The following is a 14,694-nucleotide window of genomic DNA, read 5'->3' on the forward strand; positions in this document are numbered from 1 at the left end:
CACACATGCATACACATATCTGAGAGGTGCCTGGCTATAGCTCTGGTTAGCTGTTTCCTAAGTCCGAATCCGTAACTTGCTAGGATCAAAGTACCTTTCATATGCCTGCCTTTTATCTTGAGCCTCCTTCATCTCTCTGTTAATCTACCTCTCCTTCAGTCCCAGACAAGTTTATATTTTTGTGACAAAATTATCCTTGATCACTCCAGCCTACCCTGATCTCTCTGTCCTCAGAATTCTTGTAGCACTTACTTTGTCTCTATAGTTTATCTAGCACATTTCACATGCTATCTTGAACTGTAGATTTTTTTATTTCTATAAGTTTTGAGTTGTCTCCTCATTGAAACTGTAAAGTCCGTGAGGGAAAAAACCATCTGACTATTTTATCTCTCTTTTTTGAAGGTGCATCTTTTCACATTTAACAATGACTGTCAGCTCACAAATGTTTGACTGGGAGTTTTTTCTTTTGTGTTCTATTTATGACCCATAGGTGGCACCCACTGAGTGCTAGATAGCAAGCAACAACATGTGGGACGTCTGCCTGGCTCAGGGCACAGGACTTTTTCTTCCCGTGATGACTCAGATTGAGATATCATTAAACACTCAGTTGACCCAGTACCTTCCATAGACCTCTAACATTTGCTGTGGCCTAGTTAATTAAACCGTACACGTTCTCTTACATAGACACTTATCAGAATTTTCATATTCTTTCTTGTAGGACCGTGTGACTTTTAGAAGAATCATAGTGAAAAACAATGCAAAAAAGAGGAAGATGTTTGAATCATTTATTGAATCTGTGCCACTCCTTAAATCACTAGAGGTAAAAAGTCTATTTGAATGAGTCTGTGGGAGTTTAAGAAAAAAGCTATTAAAATTATCCTCTTGTTAGTTTTTTAAAACCATGCTGTTTTAGCCCATTTCTGTGTTGTACAGATATACTATTGGTGACTTTCCGTTAAGGTCTTTTCCTTGTAATTTGCGAGTATATCCATTGTTTCAGGTGTCAGAACGAATGAAGATCGTGGATGTAATAGGAGAGAAGATCTATAAGGATGGAGAGCGCATAATCACTCAGGTGAGTGGGGGCCTTGTGCAGGGCCTCCTTTCCTGGAAGTCACCTCCTGAAGGACTAGTGCGTCATTGTCCTCTCACTTTCAGAGCTCATGTTGTGAGGTACTCAGGCACACTTCCTACAGAGTCTTCTGAAGACCATTGGCGTTCATCTCACTGACATATACATGTCTCTTGCCTCCGTTCACCTTTCCTTGGCTTCTGGTGTTTGTTCTCTTGGGTGTCATTTTCTTTTAATCCTGAGTAAACCTCATTCATTGCTGTCAAAATTTGGAGATCGAAGGGTTGTGCCCTTTATCTTTGCTATGTTTGGCACAAAGTGCCCTCTAAGGTAATCCAACACAAACCAGAGTCTTCAGTCTTCAGATTTGTAAGGTGTCTTTAGTGTTTCCTTTGTGCCTTTTTCTCATGTTATTTTTGGGTACTATAAGAATCAGCACACAAGGAACTAGAACATTATGATGAGTGCTGTGTAATAATTTTTCTTGTCTACTATGTTTACGTTTTTAATTATATGTAAACGATATTACAGACTTTTCCAGGGGTAAAACTCTTCTTATGGTTTTGGCAAGATTACTGGGAAGATAACTTGTTGGTCTGGGTTAGGGAATGTGTCCTTCCTTGAACCCAGAGCTGGGGCTAGAAAGAGGACTCAGATTAGTCAAGCCTAAGTCCTCAGCCCTGTTGGGGCCTGTGACTGGAGCTTGCCCAACCAGTACCACAGGGATTAGTCAGGCTTATCACAGAAGGAGAGAGAGAGATGCTCCCAGAGAAAAACGACTAACCAAAAAATGATGTCTACTCTTAGTGGCATCTCTAAATGCCTTTTTTTCCCCCCTAAGTGCCTTTGTTTTCTAGATATCCCCATGGTTAATAATTCTTTTGATTAGTAATTGGTTTGATTCTGTAAACATTTATTAAGGTAGACAGGTAGGACCAGATACAAGTGCTATGAAGGAGCATATGAATGACAGTGAAAACATAGAAAAGGAAGTATTGCATATGGTTTCATGGAGGAAACACCATTTGAGTTAAGCTTAAAGAACAGGTACAGTTTCAGCAGCTGAGGTCAGGGAAAGGTCTTTCAATGCAAGAGAACAATATGTGCAGAGGCCTGTGGGTGTGAGCTGTCTTCCAGGGCAAGTATCCCGGTACGGTAAGAATGTAGGGTGAGTTGCGGGAATGGGACATATTGACTGGCCACATTTGCTTCTGAACCTGAGGTATTTTAATTTATCCCCAAAGGACTTCTCCTTCATCCTGAAAGCCTTAGGCCTTCAGGAGGTATGTCAAGAGATTTGTCAAGAGATTTTCAGTAAGTATGTCAAGAGGTGTGAAAAGCTACAGTATTTTTCTGGGATGTCTGTGTTCTTGAAGATAGACATGCTAGGTGGTGGTACAGAATGGACACAAATTAAGATGATACCCAGCTTATTATAGACCCCTTTTGGCAGTGTCTCTGGACCAAGGGTTCTCAAAGTGAGGTCCCTGGACTAGTGGCTTCATGTAGGAATGTTAGCAATTGTTAGAAATGTCAGTTCTTGGGCCCCACCGCAGACCTACTGCAGAAGCTGTGCTTTATGCTGTTTTGTTTATTTATGTGGTCAGCTTTGTTACGGTATATTTTACATACAATAAAATTACCAAGTTTAATTTTTTTTTTAATTTTTTGGGGGGATGGTAATTAGGTTTGTTTGTTTATAATGGCAGTGCAGGGGATCGAACCCAGGACCTCATGCATGTTAGGCCCGCACTCTACCACTGAGCTATACCCTCCCCCTAAAATTACCAAGTTTAAATATACAATTTAGAGTTTTATAACCACCCTTATAATAATAGTGTATGGCATTTCTCTCACCCAAGAAAGTTCCCTCATTTGCATTTTTAGTCAGTCCCCTCCCCGACCCCCTTACTCCTAGAAACCACTGATCTGCTTTCTATCAGTATAGAAATTCCTCTTATAAATGAAACCATATAACAATGTAGTCTTTTGTGTCTGACTTCTTCCTCTTAGGATAATGTTTTTGAGATTTATCCATGTTGTTGTACGTATCAGAGAGTCATTCCTTTTTATTGCTGAGTAGTATTTCATTGTGTAGATGTACCATATTTTGTCTTTCCATTCACCAGTTGAGGGACATTTGGGGTCTTTCCAGTTTTTGGCAACTATGAATAAAGCTACAATAAACATTCACATACAAGTCTTTGTATGGACATTTTTATGGAATTGCTGAGTCGTGTGGTAAATGTATGTTTAACAAATTGCCAAACTGGTTTTTAAAATGTCTACCATTTCACAGTGTTCGAGAGTTCCAATTGCTCTGTATCCTCATCAGCACTTAGTATTAGTATCTTTAATTTTTAACCATTTTTGTATGAAGTGATATCTCATTTTGGTTTTATTTTGCATTTCCCTGATGTCTGATGTTGTTGGGGATCTTTTCCTGTGGTTGCTTGCCATCCATGTGGTCTTTGGTGAAGTGTCTGTGCACATCTTTTGACCTATTTAAAATTAGGTCATTTGGCTTCGTATTACTGAGTTGTAAGAGTTTTTTATGTATTCTGAGTACAAATCCTTTATCAGGGAAATGGTTTGCAAATATTTCTCCCAAAATGTGTCTATAGCTTGTCTCTTCATTTTATTAATGATATCTTTTAAAAAGCAAAAGTTTAAAAAAATTTGATGAGTCCAGTTTGCTATTTTTTTCTCTTGTAATTCATTCTTTTTGTGCTCTATTTTAAAAAAAAGTTCTTTGCACAATCAGTGAGATTTTCTCCTATTTTACTTGTAGGCAAGCACTGTTCAATAGAAATATTATGATTGTAAAATTATTATAAATCAATAAAAAATGTAAAAAAAAAAAGAAATATGTGAGAGCAGAGGAATGTAAGACCAGCCACAGCAGGGGGCTATGCAGGAGGCCCAGGCTAACTATTAAGTGATCCCTAGGGGGAGGGTATAGCTCAGTGGCAGAGTGCATGCTTAGCATGCACGAGGTCCTGGGTTCAATCCCAAGTACCTCCATTGAAATGAATAAAAACCTAAATACCTCTCCCCCCTCCAAAAACAAAAAGCCAAACCAAAAAAAAAAAAAAAAGTAAATAAGAAGTGATCCCTGTACCTTTCCTGTGATTTACACTTTGAGATGACACAGGTTTCTTTGCCTGTAGTAGGAAAGGTTCAATAGCTGTACTGGTTCCCCAGTTCCCTGAATGGAACTAAACTCACATTTGGTACCAGCAGCATCTATCCAAAATGTGACCCTTTGTCCCAGCAGCCTCTGTTGCAGCTTTTGCTTGGGCGGGGTTAGGATGCCAGCAACTTCTGCAGGTCCCAGGTCTGTACCGGAAGCCAGCCCCCAGGACTGCTGCCTGCATGCATATTCCCTCAGTCCTTGAAGTAAGCACTTTAAATTATGGATGTCATATATCTATCTAAACAAACAGCTCAGGCACCGCCCTCTACCACCTGTGACTTTTTTGGCTTTTCTCTACCATTCACCACCCTATTCTTGGTCACCAGGGTGTTTCCATACATTTGAATCTTTATTACTCTTTATCTCCCAGCAGCACTGAACACTAGTAATTACATCGTCATTTATGAAACTCTCTTCTTGGACATAGAAACAATCTTCCCTCTTGGTGACCCTTCCTCTGACTTCTCTTTAGTTTCCTCCATGGCTTCCCATCCTTCATCAACTCCTCTCATGAAGCTATTTTTGTCATGCTAGAGCTTCTTGGTAATTTGGCTCTGCTGAATGTAGGGTACCTACCCAACATAGCAGCAGGGGGACCCACAGACACCCCTTTCTAAAGCTGTGGCTTTTCACTCACATGGAGCAGTGATTATTACATGGTAACGTGGCACGAGATTGACCCCAGAATGTCAGCCACAGCTCTGTATGGTGCCTGCTTAGAGCTCTGTGTGGTTGTCGAAGGACGTGAAGTCTTATGAATGCTCAGAAGATGTATAGATTCTCACTGAAGACATAAGACCCACAGGGAATGAGAGCACATAATTAGCACTGAATTATTTAACATAGATGGTCATAGCTCCAGAAGTTAAGTGAGCGATCTGAGACTGAAGTATGTCTAAAAGCCTCATCTTTCGTATCTGCTTGCCTACCTCTCACTTCCTTCCAGCCTTTGCTCAAATCTCACCCACTCAATGAAGCTCTATTGAATATTATAACATCTCCTCCCCCAGCTCTCCAGATCCCATATTCCCTGCTCTACTTTTTCCTAGAGTCCTTACTGCCTTCCAGTTCAGCAGTGTAACTTACTGATTAATTATGTGGGTCACTTCGTTTGTTTACCCTACCAGACTGTAAGTTCCACAAGGGTGGGAATATTGTTTGTCCACTGATTTATCTCACATGCTTATTAGAACAGTGCCTGGTATATAATAAACAGTTAATTACTTGTTGAATTACCTGAATGACTGGTTCAGCTAAGTGGTTTAAAATTAAAACAAGCAAAGAAAAGCCTGAGGCTCATAAAGATGACATCAACCAACAACAAAACACCTCCCTCATCAAGACAGGGCTTTCTCCATATCTGCGCTGTCCTCTAGAGTGCTACATTTGATGGTCAAGATTATCCCTGGGCCTCATGACCCAGGGCTAGTCAGGAGTCACCTTGATACAGTCAGTGACAGTCTTGGCTACTGACCCCTTGTCATAGGTTTCAGTAGAAGACCAACATGAGCAGTAAGAATAGCAATGCTCTGTGCAGTTGCCAGTTAGCATATTCATGGAGACAAGTGTGAATATTCCATGTTAGGAAGTGAGAGATATTTGTCAGTCATAGTTTAATTGATATCCTCTCGCTTTGTTCTGAATTTGTTAGCCATTGGTTGGTTTATAGTTTTGGAAAATAAATACAAATTGGAGCTCGTGTCATGAAAAAATGATCTATTTCTGTGTCCCTCTTCAGTACATATGTATGGCTCTGACCTGACCTCCTCTCCCTTTTCAGGGTGAAAAGGCTGATAGCTTTTACATTATAGCGTCCGGCGAAGTGAGCATCTTGATTAAAAGCAAGGTGAGTTTATGAGCTGTGGTGTGAGTTATGCCAGGGGAGATCCAGATGTCAGGTGTATGCACAGAAAGTAACTGGTTTAAATAATGTGAACTATGTTTAGTGTACCAAAACCATCATTGTTTTGTGAGATGTGTGACTGGCAAAGACTGGTTTTTAAGCCCATTCATTGATAAAGATTTAGTATATATTTTTCTTGTTCCTATTGCCTTTTCCTCTGTTATGTAATTAATGACATGAAAAATATTGGCCTGTAAATCAGTAGGAAAAAGATAAGTACCCTAATAGAAAATGGGGAAATTTTCTAGTAAAAAAAATGTGGGTGTTAAGTATGAAAAAAATGTTCCTTTTAGAGCACAAGGAAGGGAGGTCTCTAGGACAATTATTATCATGGCCATCTGGTGATAGGGGGACCAAGAAAACTGATGACCTGTAGTTGGGAAGAGTGACTCTTACCAAAAATCCATCATCATCAGATTTCCTGTTTCGATTTCTTTTAAGAATAAATAATTTGTCATAAAATCTTATGGTAGCTCACAGAGAAAAAAAATGTGACAATGAGTGTGTATATTTCCTGTATGACTGAAAAATTGTGCTGAACACTGGAATTTGACACAACATTGTAAAATGATTATAAATCAATAAAAAATGTTAAAAAAGAATAAATAATTTGTCAAAATAGTTATATATAATACTAAATCAACCTAGTATGAAACCTTTTACAGAATGCTTTTTATAAAAGTTAAGTATGGAGAAAGAAAGAAAAAAATGATTACTGACTATAAGATGGCTTTATTCCTAATTAAAAATATTTTTTAATTTATAGTTTTTGGACTACTGATATATGTTTATGCATTTCTGACATATTCATTGACACCTATTAATCACAGCATAGTGTGGATGTGTGGGTCCAGCAGCTGTAGCATTGGGTTGGGGAAGGGGGAGTTTGTCATAAATTCAGAGTCTCGGGCTCTGCTCCAGACCTACTGAATCAGAATCTGCATTGTATCAGAACCCCCAGGGGGCTGGTGTTCACAGTACAGTGTGATAAGTGCTACTCTAGAGAAGTGACTAGGTGGACACGAACATGTCTGCAGTCCCAGAGAATACAACAGAAATTGGAGAGAGAGCATTGACTCAGAAGGGGCAGATTGACCTCAGAACTAACATGTCAGGGCAGAAGTGTGGAGGGAGGAAAAGACAAACTGTGTAAGCTAGTGTGGCACTTTTGTATATTTTTCTAAATTAACCTTCAAAAAATTTATCTGTCCATAACACAAAGTGGTTCTTAGAGACTGAGACTAATTCTTAGTGATAAGTTATAAATAATTTTTTATTTAAAAAATTATTGCTTAGCTTGGCAGATGGATTCATTAAAAAAAATAAGAAACTCTAGATAGTAAGTAAAATATAGTATATTATTTTCAGTAATCTGATAGTTACCAAGTATAACCTGCTTGATTCTTAAACTACCAAATTGCAAGGTTGAACATTATTTTTTTTAAAGTTACTTAACTCTTCTACAAATGTGGTACGGGGACCACTAACCTAAGATGCAGACAGTACCTAAAAATAAAATTTGTCACTGTAAAGTATTGTCTGAGAAAAGCATGGCCTCAAATCAGAAAGAAGTAGCTCAGGATTGTGATTCTTTACCTAAGAGAAGCATTGACATTGTTTAGAAAGAATTAGCAAAAGATCTTGTCTTCTCCCCTGTGCCATATATTATATGTATATGTTAATATATAGTAATTTATAGTATATTAACATATAATATTATATATTACTTTATGTGTTATATTAATATATCATATATGTAAATAAATATATTAATATGTCATATATATATATAAATCTTCCAAGGAAAATGGCCTTCACCTTACCTCTTGATATTTAGCCATTACTTGAAAGGTGTTAGGACTTTGATGAAGCCCCAGGTAAAAGCCAACTCTTCTGATTAGAGTAGACCGCTGAGATTAACACATGCAGTTTACATGGTACAGTTAGAGTCTCTGCAAAGTGAATTTCTAGATAATTGTGTTTAGTGTACTGAAAAGGAATGCAAGTGTGTGCAACTGGACATGCCTAGTTGTGATTCTGGAATCAGCCCAGGTCATGTTCTCTACCTGTTCTAGACTAAAGCAAACAAGGATGGTGGGAACCAGGAGGTCGAGATTGCCCGTTGCCATAAGGGGCAGTACTTTGGAGAGCTTGCACTGGTCACCAACAAACCCAGAGCTGCTTCAGCTTATGCAGTGGGAGATGTCAAATGCTTAGGTAAGAAAATTTCTTTATGCATTAATGCATTCTTTTTTCTAATATGCAGTATTTTTTCCCATTGGCAAGCCTTGACTTACTCCACTAGCTCTCACTCACATCTAGGCTTGAACAGTTTGTGTGACCAACCAGAAATGGGTGAATAGAAATAGAAATGTTTTAGCAAACATTTCTGAGCACTGACAGTAGGCTGTGAGCAAGACAGGCATATAGGCCCCCTGGCTGTGTGGAAAGGGCAGTAATGGAGGCAGGTGTCCAGGGCTGTGTGGGGACAGAGAGAATAGGTGTTACTGAGCTCTACACAGTCTCTGACTTAGATGACATAGTCCTGCTGTGTAGAAACATCCCTTCTTTTCCCAAGTGCCGAGTATCCAAAAGTCTAATTCCTATAACGTGAGTGGATAAGTTGAAGAAAAGGTTTATACAAGGGAAATGACTTTGAATTGTTGGTGTAGAGAGTTTATTCTCTCCCCCACCTCTTTTTAACAATGCAGTTATGGATGTTCAAGCATTTGAGAGGCTTCTGGGGCCCTGCATGGACATCATGAAGAGGAACATCTCTCACTATGAGGAACAGCTGGTGAAGATGTTTGGCTCCAGCATGGATCTGATCGATCCTGGGCAGTAGGTATGCCACACCCAGGAGCCTTCTCAGTGTGACACCAAAACCTTCCGGTCAGCCACAGAACACAAACAGAAAGTAGAGACGACGGAACTGTTCCTGCTGTTGCCACCGCCGCTGCCATTGCTATGGCCGTGGGCATTTAGAAAACTTGAAAGTCAGCACTAAAGGATGGGTAGAGGTTCAACCCACACCTCCACTTTGCTTCTGAAAGCCCATTATTAGACCACTTGTAATGATTACCCCAACCCAGTTTTCACATCTTTGGTTCAAAATGGCATGTCTCTCCAACAATTTAAGTGCCTGATACAAAGTCCAAAGTGTAAACATCTTCCTTTTCTCTCTTGCTGCTACTGTTGCTTTTAGAAGTTACCGCAGGTTGGCACAAACCTGTTGTATAACTGTAGACACCTCCCCTCAACCTTTCTCAAGGGAGGACATGTTGTAGCCTTCCATCTCCTCATTTGTCCTATGAGAAAGTCCACATTTGTTCACAATTGTAGCCTTTGATTTTACCGACAAAAATGGTGGTCAATGTGATGGAAGTCTGTGGGGTCCTGTGGCATTGTACTGTCTGCTGACAGCGGCACACATGACAGCTGTCTCCAAACTCTCAGTGATGCTTAGGGACCGGCCCTGCCCAGGACCCAGCAGATCAGCACTCCAAAGCACAATAATCAGCCATCGGGACTCATGGTAGAGCAGAAAACTGGTTTTGGCACATTCTTCAGGTAGCAGAGAGCCAGGGAGGTTTTCTGGGTTGGGGGAGTTTGTTTTGTTTTGTTTTAGTAGACTTTGTTTTGTTTTGTTTAATCTCTGTGCAGTTTACATGAGTGAATTGCTGTCCATTTGCAAGGAGCCAGGGTCTGGGAGTGCCACCACTGTATCTGACCCAAATACTTTCCTGGGCAACTCCTGCCATCTCTTGTTTCCAGTTGCGCCTACCGGCTAATGGCAGTGTGCCAGCAAAGAGAGCGCTTTCCTTCTACTCCAGAGTTGTTGCATAGCTTTGCTGTTGAACTGTCAATTTTTAAACTCTTTAAAGAAGAAGCAGCTATTTTTTTGAAAAAAGATTATTTCTCTTTTACAGAAGTCCCCTTGGTCATATATATCAGTTTGTCAGCTGACTCAGGCATTTATCCTAAAGACTAACTCTTTTCGTTAGTTTTCAAAAATCAGCGTCATTTACAATTTTGTAGAATTACTGCAGAAACCTTTCTAATTAAGATGTTGGGATATTTGGGGTTCCAATCATTAATCCCAGAGGAAAGTAATTTAGTTGGTATTTTAAAATCTTTTTTAACCTTTTGATTATATCAGGTAGAATTCTGATGTATTATCATAATTAACTAGATATGTTTCAGAATGAATTTTTTTTCCTTCAGAATGACCCAGAATCAGATGCTACAAGAGATCCTAAGAGCAGTGTGAAATTTACACAAAGATAAATTTGGATGTCATAGCCAAGTTTATATTAAATCAAGAGGCCCTTTCCAATATAAATTTTTTTACCTTGTATAACTTAATAAATCCCTACGAGATTATTATGTGCTGGGGCTTAAGTTGTTCCTGTTGATAATGATGGAGCCCACACAGTCACCATCCACTGTCATGACTCATAAGCCAGACTGTCTGCTCTTGCCATGGACAATATGGTCGGAAGATTTCCAGAATAGTGACCTATCACAACCTTGGTCAGTTCTCCCTTTTTCTTGTGCTCTGTGAAGTGAAAGCAGAAGGACTCCGTCAAACTGCCCTAGGTAACCTGTGTCGCAGCTCTCAGAATTGTGAAAGGTTGTAACTGATACTCCAAAACAGGCAGCTAGTACTGGGAAAGCCCATGTGGTTTTTCCCTACTGTTTTCCAAGGTTCTTCTTTTCTATGGGATTGCTTTATTATCAAATAAATTAAGAAAGCAGATCTTGCACTTTAGCAGACAAGAACCACACCTGTTTCTTAAACAGGTTAACAGGTACATTGGGCTTCAGGAGTGACACAGAGTTCTAGCCCCAGACTATGTGAGGACTCTGTTTAAACACTGAGCAGACGTCCTCTTTGTACCCCCCACTCCATGCCAGCTGTGAACTCTGAGCCAGTCACTCCTGAAGGCTGCTAGGGATGGGACTTCTCATCCTGCCCTCTTGAACATCCCAGTTTAGTCCTCCCCTTCATAGAAGCCTCTTTGACACCCCTGACTTACTGATGGTTTCTGTTTTACAGAGTAGAAATCATCAGGTTTGAGTCCTCCTGCTCTAACTGCAGATTGACATATGGATAATCAGTCCAGATCCTTACTGCACATACGGCTCCTTGAGGGTCTGGCTTGAGAGAGACTTTACAGGGACCGGTGTGTGTGAAAAGGGCACAGCCATTATCGAAGTGCCAGGAGTTGGACAGTGTTCCAGTTCTCTTTGCAGCATAGGGAATCGAAGGTGGCAGACCAAGTTCGACTTGGGACTCTGGTGTCCACATTGTGCTGAGCAAGCCCTGCACGGATAGTTGAGCCTCACAGGGAGGAGCAGGTGTTGGGAAGAGGTCTTTTTGATAGTTGTTTTATGTTGTTCTCTTCTGTGGGTTAGAGCTTCACACTCTCTTTTCTGGCTTTGCTATTGATTTCACATGGTGGAGAACGTTCCTGAGGGCCTTGAGGTCCAACCTGCAGTATTATTCTTCCTTCTGCCCCCAGTTTTCACACCCACTCTTCTCTTTCAGTTGTATTCTCTGAAGAAAGAGTTTGTGCACTCTTCCTCTTAGTCAGTAGTCCTTACATATAATTGTGTTACATGTAATTGCAGTAGATTCTCAGAAATCAGGATGGAGCTTTTCTTTGAACAGTTTAGTGAGCAAATTCAGCAGCAAAGTGGCAAGAAATGATTCTCCAGCCAGGAGAGGTCATGTTCATCCCTTTATTGCACAGCTTCTCCAGTCACAATGATAGAGTAGTCAGTGAGAGGTGCCACTGGCACCCAGCAGCCCCTGGACACATAGCATATCCATGTCGTGTCACAGCGTACAATCTCTCTCATTTAGTAAAATTGAAAGAGCATTTTTGCACAGAGGAAAAAGAACAAGACCCATGAATGTCATCTTTTATCTTCTGTTTTCAGTTGGCTGATGTTGGAATTTTGTTCTTGACATGCACTTGTAAACCAGTCTTGCCAAGATACAAGTTGTTTTGGTTTTTCACTACGATTACCTCTTGTTCCTCCTGTCTTGACTGCTGACGTTCCTCAATGATTCTAACGTCTATTTTATGGGAAGCAGCCTTCCCATGGGTTTCCTTTTACATACTGTAGGGCTATCTTTATACTTAAAAAAAAAAAAAAAGGAGAAAACTGTCACTAAACTCATGGGGGATTTGCAGAAAACCATTTAGCCCACCTTGAGCAGAAGGTAGATTCCTCATTGTTTTCTTAAGCTCATTGTAATAAAAGAAATCTAATTCAGCATCATTGTGCTACCTCAAAGGTAAAAATGTTTTATGGTCTTTTTTTGGTTCTGAATTCTACATGTAGTGTTTGAAATGTCTTTCAATTGGAATTATTTTTAAATCATTAGGGAGAATCTTATTTTAACCTGTTTTACATTGTATTTTAATCTCAGAAGAATAAGTGATTAGAAAGTGATCAATTCTTGCTCTGTAGTATTGACCATATAACTAAATCATTGTTTGCCATAAACAAGGTTGGGTTTTTTAAAAGGAAACTCTAGGGCTTGGCTTTGCTCTTGGTTAATAAAGGCTGACAAATCATGTCTGAAACTACAGTGCAGCCTTGTGTTATGTGTTTGTCCTCTCGTTTTAGGGCTCTAGGCCAGCAAAGTATTCATCTGGCAGATACATTATTGTATCTTGGGGTGTGAGGTCTTGAAAATTAGAGGAGGCCTGAGTATATATGTATTAGTGTTCTCCAGAGAAACAGAACCAATGGAAAGAGAGAGAGAGAGAGAGAGAGAGAGAGAGAGAGAGTGTGTGTGTGTGTGTGTGTGTGTGTGTGTGTGTGTGTGTGTGTGTGTGGTGTGTGTATAAAGAGATTTATTATAAGGAATTGGATCACACAGATATGCAGGGTGAATTGGCAACCTGTAGACCTAAGAGAGCTGAGGTTTAATTCCAGTCTGAGTCTGAAAACCCGAGAACCAGGAGAGCCAACAGTGTAGTTCCCATCCAAAGGCTGGCAGCTCAAGACCCAGGAAGAGCTGATGTCCCAGTTTGAAGTCAGTCAGGCAGGAAAATTCTCTCTTACTTGGGAGAGTCAGCGTCTCCTATCTGACAATGTTAATGATTTCCTTCTCTGTAACAGGGCTATAACCAGCACTAGCAATGACTCTGTGAGAGTCCTCTATACCTACAGTTTCTTTCCCAGTGACCAAAGGAAGCTCATTCTATAACAAACTCGTGTTCCAGTTTGATCTTGCCTTCACCTGGCAGTACAAAAGGGCCAAGTAATGGGTGAATATACAAAACTCCCATGTGGGGCCCGAGAAACTGGTAGTTGAACCCTCAAAGCCAAACTAGCCTTATTTCAAGGCTTTAAAAATTAAATATGGTTTGGCCTTTGTGTTTTTTGGTGGTTGTATTGCTATGAACCGTTCAGAAGTGCTGGGATAATGACAAGATCATATTGTCCACAGTCTCAGTCTTGAAGAATGAACATCACATGAGGACTTTGCCTTTTACGTATGCTCTAACAGGGAGCTAGAAGTTTGTCCCATCACAATTACCTGAATATATCCTCAGTGATCTTAGTGCATCAATTTTTTAACAACAGAATTAAAACAGTGTTACTTTTAAAGTGGTTAAGGAAATTGAGGTTGTTTCACAAGTCATCATTCATGTTAAGTATGAATTTTGCTTCCTTTACCCATCCTGTCTACAGACAAATGCCTTATCACAGATAATGGCCAGTGATACATACTGTTACCTGATTGGGAAAATGCAGAGTGTCAACCAGGAACGTATTGAATAGTCAGTTGTGAATTCAAATGAGTATTATCCAAGTTCTGAATCAGAATGTCAGAAATTAGGCCTGACCCAGCTTATTTGGTCATTGAACAGAATCTTGTTTGCCTGCTGTGGACATTCCTGACACTGTTTAAGTTCCAGGAATTATCAAGAGTAATGCTAACTGGGGTCTTCCAGGGCATTCCTGGGCCTTTCATCCAGTGCTCTGGGGCTTATCCTCATGTTTCTGGACTCACATAAACAGCAGCCCCAGTCTCCTAGTTTGAAGGTGATCATGGTTCCAGTGCCTGCTGTTGCCCTTAGTCATGCTGCTCTTCCCTATATGGCTCCCACTTCTTCTTTTTTGTTGTTGTTTTTCAGGGATTTTTTTTGGGGTGGGGGAGGTAATTAGGTTTATTTATTTACTTATTTTTTTATCAGAAGTACTGGGGATTGAACCTAGGACCCCGTGCATGCTAAGCACGCACTCTCCCACTGAGCTATACCCTCCACAGTTCTCCCTCCTCACTCCCCCAATCCCCCAACGCCCCACCTCTTCTTAAAATGAGTAGTTTGGACACACAAGCGTGCAATGTCCCCGCTCTTTTAGCTTGCCTCACATAATGCTGGTTACAGAAGTGTCAGGGAAGCTGTCAAAGGAAAAAGACTAGACTGAAGATTTTAAGGAAGATTCCCTCCAGGCAAAGACTCCTCAGAAGTTGTCATCTTCATGCTAGTTATC

At 40.2% G+C, this 14,694-nt stretch overlaps 1 protein-coding gene across 1 annotated transcript in view; it reads left to right on the top strand.

The window, feature by feature from the left end:
* Positions 1–12,775, top strand: part of PRKAR2A (protein kinase cAMP-dependent type II regulatory subunit alpha) — a 66,332-nt gene extending 53,557 nt beyond the window's left edge. Inside the window, exons 7-11 of the mRNA XM_031470274.2 lie at positions 719–820; positions 1,001–1,075; positions 6,049–6,114; positions 8,247–8,388; positions 8,883–12,775. Coding sequence (XP_031326134.1) covers positions 719–820; positions 1,001–1,075; positions 6,049–6,114; positions 8,247–8,388; positions 8,883–9,016 — 519 coding nt within the window. The 3' untranslated portion in view covers positions 9,017–12,775. The remainder of the gene's footprint in view (positions 1–718; positions 821–1,000; positions 1,076–6,048; positions 6,115–8,246; positions 8,389–8,882) is intronic.
* The last annotated feature ends 1,919 nt before the right edge of the window (positions 12,776–14,694 follow it).

Source organism: Camelus dromedarius, chromosome 17 (genome assembly GCF_036321535.1).
Source record: "Camelus dromedarius isolate mCamDro1 chromosome 17, mCamDro1.pat, whole genome shotgun sequence".
Lineage (NCBI taxonomy): Eukaryota > Metazoa > Chordata > Mammalia > Artiodactyla > Camelidae > Camelus > Camelus dromedarius.